The sequence below is a fragment of the Pseudorasbora parva genome, chromosome 7, assembly GCF_024679245.1.
Source record: "Pseudorasbora parva isolate DD20220531a chromosome 7, ASM2467924v1, whole genome shotgun sequence".
In the NCBI taxonomy this organism is placed as follows: domain Eukaryota; kingdom Metazoa; phylum Chordata; class Actinopteri; order Cypriniformes; family Gobionidae; genus Pseudorasbora; species Pseudorasbora parva.
The window spans coordinates 34,608,948-34,615,540 of record NC_090178.1 but is presented as its reverse complement, the minus strand read 5'-3'; the positions used below and the strand labels follow the sequence as shown (position 1 = coordinate 34,615,540).

At 41.4% G+C, this 6,593-nt stretch overlaps 1 protein-coding gene across 1 annotated transcript; it reads right to left on the bottom strand.

Annotated features, from left to right (window-relative positions):
• Positions 1-335: 335 nt before the first annotated feature.
• On the bottom strand, positions 336-1,761 carry LOC137083835 (zymogen granule membrane protein 16-like). The gene is made up of 3 exons (XM_067449783.1): positions 1,612-1,761; positions 1,224-1,368; positions 336-1,003 (listed from the first exon to the last, which is right to left on the bottom strand). Exons 1-3 carry the CDS (start codon positions 1,730-1,732, stop codon positions 679-681), a joined length of 591 nt encoding a protein of 196 aa, XP_067305884.1. The 5' UTR covers positions 1,733-1,761; the 3' UTR covers positions 336-678.
• Positions 1,762-6,593: the final 4,832 nt, after the last annotated feature.

The window sequence follows — 6,593 nt, the reverse complement described above, 5'->3', positions numbered from 1 at the left end:
AAAATGTAGCAAACCTTTGTCCACTGTTACGGGCAAAGAGGGGCCCAGCCATAAACTGGGCCCTGGAATGTGCTGTCCACTACAGTTACATACGTAACCGAGACGTGTTACCTTCTCATCGGTCCATCTTCATTCAAAATTTTAATTGTTTCTGCAACTACGGGTGCCTTTAGCCCTGTGAACTGTGTTTATAATATTCTGTGTTGGAAATTAAATGATTTATATTTTTTGTAAAGTTGTTTGTAAAGTTTTATTGAAAGTTTGGGTCAAGGGTAAAACAATAAAATCTATACATATAATGCATTTAAAAGTAGCAAAAATAAATGAAGAAGTGGTAAAGTTTTAATGATTCTTTTTTATTGTGATCTTCATACATTGAAAAAAAAGTATAGCATTTGTTTGAATGAAAAATTAACATTAATAGTAAAATCAAGTCTAAAGTTTAATAATCACTGAAAGCCCTTAAAGCATGATTAGGAATGACATACGTTTAGCAAGGCTCCTTAGTGCTGAATTAATGAATTAGTAAATTAATTTTAAGGCTGAAAACCAGAAATCATTAAAATAAAGATGACGACCCATGAAAGTTTAAAAATGTTAGAGCAAAGAAAAAATGTTAGTAGTCTATTTATTAACTTGCATTTTCCTCACATAAACACATATTTCTTTATGATGACTTTATGATATAGTGGAATTGTTGTTGAACACAGCCCAGTGAGCCCCAATGGAGGTAAGGGCAAAGCCATTCTGTCGACCGCTGAGGAAACGTAGTTCGCTTCCATCATGGGTTGGGTAGAAGTTAAATGAAAGTCCAGTTGGCTGCCCCACTTTAAAAGAGCGCCCCTCATTAGTGACAAACATAAGCTCAGAGACGTAACCAGAGTAATACTTTCCAGAGACCTGAACGAAATATTCGTTGTCGAAGAGTGTCATCGTCTTTAGATTGCCATAACCGTTCATGCCAACCAGTTCTGTCCAGTTACCATCATATTGCACCTGGAGCCTAAACAGATACAGTATGTGCCATTATTGTTAAAATAATTCACAGCAAAATACCATATAACTAACAAAAAAAATTAAAACAGATGTTTTAAATGTGGTGTAAAATATGTTGCAAAATGGATTTATGTGCAGGCAATCAGTCCAATATGACAGATGAGGTTCTTTTGGAATTGATCAAATGTTGCCTAAATGTGTAACTAGCCGTGTTTGAGGAAACATACCCATTGATGTAGTTGTAGTTGTAATATCCATAGTAGGGATATTCATAAACTCTGACTCCAGTGATGCGACCCTCATGTGCAGTGGAAAATTCAGTTCCACTGCCTTCCCCAGCAGCAGGGGAGTACGAGTAATAATCAGGTACAGCTGAAAATTGAAGTAACAGATATAAGTCCCTAATATAAGAATGTTTTTTTTTTTTTTTTTGATGATCACTAAAACCCTTTATTGTTTCTAATTGTTTTAATACAGTTCAAAGCCTGGCAAATGTAATGTTATTCTACTTTTAAAAGTGCTTCTAATGACTTATTCTAACACTTGATGTATATTCAATTTGTCAACATTTGATTTAACTTCTGACTTCAAATAACTTGAGTTATTGATACTCACGCATGGTCATGCTCATGGCATAAAGGCAAGAGAATACCACAAGATAATGCAGCATTTTGGGATGCTTAGTTTGTTCACTGCACACAAGTGTTAAAATTGTGAATGTTTTAGATAGAAACATGTAGATTACAATGAATTATAATTTGTTTTTGTCCACAGATAAATACACATATAGATAAATGAAAACATTTACGAGTATTTATTCATGATGTAAAGTAATTGTTAATTGATGCGGTTACCTGTAGAAAAGTCTGAGTGGATGATCCGTGATGAAGACAGCCAATTCAAACTGTCATTTATACTCTTGATGGTCCAGCCTCTTCTGAAAAATCTGAGATTATTTTCATGCTTCATGTTTCTGGAAGGAAACTATTTTAAGATATTTCCTTGTTGATCATTAGTCACACAACACATTTCTGAAATGCGTATGTCTTATCTTAAATGAATATATGACATCAGATGATTGTCAGCACAAGTTTTAAGTAATGTAAAAAGATTTTTAGTCCGTGAACCTTAAAATGTTTGACCTTTTGAGCATTGCAAAACTTTGCAGGCAATTGAAAACCCAGAAAAGCACAAATATATATTATATATCAGGAATAACATTATGATAGGTGAAGTAAATAACACTGATTATCTCTTAGTGGGTGTGATATATTAGGCAGCAAGTGAACATTTTGTCCTTTCATTCATGTGGATGTTACTTTGACACATACCACCTGAGCATTGTTGAAGACCATGTATACCAGGGGTCCCCAGACTCGGTCTTTGAGGGCTGCAGTCCTGCAGAGTTCATCTCCAACCCAAATCAAACACACCTGAACCAGCTAATCAATGTCTTACTAGGTCCTATAAAGGCATTTATTAGCTGTTTCAGGTGTGTTTGATTGGGGTTGGAGCTAAACTCTGCAGGACAGCGGCCCTACAGGACCAAGTTTGGAGACCCCTGATGTACACCCTTTCATGAAAACGGTATTAAACAGTACTTTTTCAGCAGCATAATATGCCCTGCCGCAGAGCAAAAATGTTTTGGGAATGGTTTGAGGAGCACATCCGAGTTTGAGATGTTGACTTGGCCTCCAAATTCCCCAGATCTCAATCCAATTGAGCATCTGTGGAAGTGCTAAACAAACAAATCTGATCCATGGCGACCCCACCTCGCAACTTACAGGACTCGGTCCTTAAGGATCTGCTGATAACATCTTGGTGCCAGATACCATAGAACACCTTCAAGGGGTCTAGTGGAGTCCATGCCACGACGGGCCAGGGCTGTTTTGGCAGCAAAAGGGGGACCAACACAATATTAGGAATGTTAGGTCATAATGTTATGCATCGGTATACACACAGGTACAAGATACACAACAACAAAAAGGTTGACATCTTGAGAGGTGAATTCATTCCTACTCAAAGAGTAAAAATCCCATGGAACATCATATCCCTTGACCTGAAAAGTGTAGCGAATTAGCTAAAAGATGTATGTTTGGATCAATTAATGAGCTTATTTTGATGGAGCTACGTTAACATTACAGTCAATCACTTCATCCTGTGGACACCCAGTATTGATTATTAATTAAAGGGTTTGTTCACCTAAAAATGTAAATATATGTCATTAATGACTCACCCTAATGTCGTTCCTCACCCGTAAGACCTCCGTTCATCTTCACCACACAGTTTAAGATATTTTATATTTGGTCCGAAAGCTTTTCTGTTCCTCCAATGAAAGTGTATGCACACTATACTGTCCATGTCCAGAAAGGTAACAAAAACATCATCAAAGTAGTCCTTATGTGACATCAGTTGGTTAATTAGAATCTCTTGAAGCATCGAAAATACATTTTGATCCAAAAATAACAAAAACTACGACTTTATTAGAACGGTTATGAATCAGTGTATTGATTCAGAATTCGGATCACCAATGTCCCGTTACACCAATGTGTGAGTTCAATGCTGATTCATAACCGTTCGAATCTTTGTTTGCGGATGGGATATATTCAGCTGAAGCACAGAACCTGGTGACGGGACGTCTCCGTTCCCTCCTTCCGGGAACGAGGGTTAAATACGTAACCCAGACGTTCCCTTTCAGTCGGATTCAGTCTCCTCCCACCTCTGAGGAACCTGACAATTAAGTTTTGCTTACCTAAGGATTTTACTGTCTACTGCAGGGGTCTCAGGGGACATTGCTGTGATTGACATCTCATAGGAGGGCCATTTTAACATTCAAGTACAACAAGAAAGCACGCTATTTCTGCAAATGTACTTATTTGCTGTGATGTTAGCTCTCAATTACTTAAGTATAAAAACATTTTTAGTAATAGAATTTAATTAAAAATGTAAACAGCATATATATATATATATATATATATATATATATATATATATATATATATATATATATATATATATATATTACAGTTAGTGCAAATATTTTCCCCTTACTTTATTTTAACTTTTTGTGGAGAAGGCTTCCAAACTTTCATATGCTGCTGTGATCTGACCAGGACCCTAAAGTGTTTCAGGTTAAAAATGTTCAGCTCCTGTGTAATATCCACTAGGAATGCAAGGTCCATGACCCAGTTAACATCCTCAAATTCAGGAACATCCATTCTGGCATTATCAATGAATCTTATCAAAAAAGTTTTGGGCCAAGGACCGTTCCCTGTGGTACTCCACAAGTTATATCCATACACAAAGATTTTTGATCACCGATTTTCACAAATTGTTTCCTGCTTCTCAAATAGCTACTTACCCAGTTCAATCCAACTCCTCTGATTTCTGTCTTCTTGGTACTTGTCATACTGTTTTCCGTGTTTAGTCGAGTAATGACGCTTGAGATTGTATTTCTTTTGAAAAGCGACTTTTTCTTTGCATAACAGACAGGTAGCTTTTCCATTAAACTCCACAAAAAATACTGCAATGTCCATCTTTCTCTAAACTGTCTGTGTTCATCATCCACTTTCCTTTCTGCTTTCGAAAGAGACATATTTCAATTCCGTTAGCAGCAAAACAATAAACTCTCATCAAATCTGCCGCTATGCACAGATTTTTTTTCTTCAAAGGTTAGGCTATGCGTGTTCCCGTTTCAAGGAAACTTGAGCTGCGTCACCGCTGCGGGAACGCCTCTGCTTGATTGCGTCCTGAAGCACGTATGTAACCAACCAATAAGATGACGGAACGTCATAGGCGGGTGACGTCCTAGACCCGGAAACTATAAAGAACCAGTGAACACAAACAGGAACTAGCTTCTGTGCCTTCAGTAGCGCTCTGTGTAATCATTGTCTGTCATTTCGGTGTTTTTGTCTTGTAAAAAAGAGTTTCACCTTTCATTCACACAAAAAAACAAGTTAAAATGGCGAGTGAACAATCACTGCATGAGAGTTTTCATAAGTGTGTTCATCCCTGCCCACGCTACATAACGGGTGGGGATACACACAGCATGTGTGTTGTTTGCCTGGGAGCGCAGCACGCTCAGGCAGCCCTCGAGGGGGCTGCTTGTGAGCACTGCGAGCGTTTACCACTAAGAACGCTGCGCTCCCGCTTCGGCTCATGTTCCCCGCGGCTCTGGTCCCGCTGCTGCCGAGGCACAGTGGTGGCTTCAGTCGTGGGGTTCGCAATTGGATCTGGCAGCGGGGTTAGAGACGGGCTCTGCCTTATATCTGCTTTTACCTGCCAGATCCATTGCCTCCACTCAGGGTTTGGAAGCACGCGCTGCGGTTTCTTCCGCCCCAAGTGAGGCATCGATGCTGCAATTATCCATCTCCGAGGAGGTGGATTTTGTCAGTATCAACGGAGGTGGAAACGAGGATTCGCCACTTCGTTCCCCTGCTAGTGAGGAGCTAGTGGATGTGTTGAGCAGAGCAGTGGCCAAGCTCAGTCTGGACTGGCCACAAGAAAGAGATCGGGAACGCCCGTCTGTTAGAAGCAGTTTAGACGAGCGTTTCCTTCCCGCGCACTCTGCTCAACCGTCACGTCGAGGTTTGCCGTTTTTTCCCGACCTCCACACTGAGGTGTCTCATTAAGGATTTTTAGCCCACAAAAATATACCTATAGCAATATAGTTGGGCTGAAAAGACATGGATATGGGTTGATGCCGAGGGTGGAGGAGACACTTGCGAACCATCTCTCTCCCGATTCGGCATCATCCATCAAAGCCCCGACATTGCCCACCAAGCCATTAAGAGCTACATCGGCTTTGGTGGGCAAAGCATACTCGGCAGCAGGTCAGGCATGCTTGCACACTATGGCTATAGTGCAGGCATACCAAGCTGACCAGGCCTAGGGGAGATCTGGGGGAAAGTTAGGAGATCGGAGCTGATGTTATTAGAGAGCTCCGGTCTTCAGCCGATCTTGCTCTCCATGTCACCAAGGAGACTTCCAGATCTGTTGGCTGTTCTATGGCAGCCCTGGTGGCCATGGAGAGACATTTGTGGCTGAACCTCACTGAAATTAAGTAGAAAGATAAGAGCTTTCTGCTGGATGCGCCGCTGTCTCCTGATAATCTGTGCAGTGGCGCCGTCACTACGGTCACCGACAGATTTCAGGAGGCCAAGAAACAGTCTGCGGTGCTCCAGCAGTTTCTCCCACGTAAACCCCAGACTTTTGCTGCTGCTGGGCGGGAGCAGCAGAGACCGAGTACGAGCTCCTCACACCGAGCACAACAAAAACAGAGCGTTGCCACCCGTACCCCTCCACAGTCTTTGAAGGGTAAGGCGGATTTGAGGGCCATCATTATCTCTAAGAAGGCTGTGTCGAACAGATCCTGACACCAATGGAGTCAGGGTCGTGAGGGTGGTCCCCTCCGGAGGCAGGCGGTGTTCACCTCAGCATATGGTGCCGCCTCCCTTTGGTGCCCTCACAGGGTCGATCTGCTAACCCTGCCGCAATGTCGGGGCGCAGAGAGCCCTCGCGAGTCACAGCCGGTTTTACAGCAAGTACTTCATTGTGCCAAAGAAGGATGGAGGGCTGCGGCCCATTTTAGATCTGCG

Excerpts from the sequence above, each read along its gene's own strand:
- LOC137083835 (XM_067449783.1), bottom strand. The coding sequence starts at position 1,732 with ATGTTTCTATCTAAAACATTCACAATTTTAACACTTGTGTGCAGTGAA. Across the intron at positions 1,369-1,611 it reads TGCCATGAGCATGACCATGC|CTGTACCTGATTATTACTCG; the intron begins GTGAGTATCAAT and ends TTCAATTTTCAG. Across the intron at positions 1,004-1,223 it reads AACTACAACTACATCAATGG|GCTCCAGGTGCAATATGATG; the intron begins GTATGTTTCCTC and ends GTATCTGTTTAG.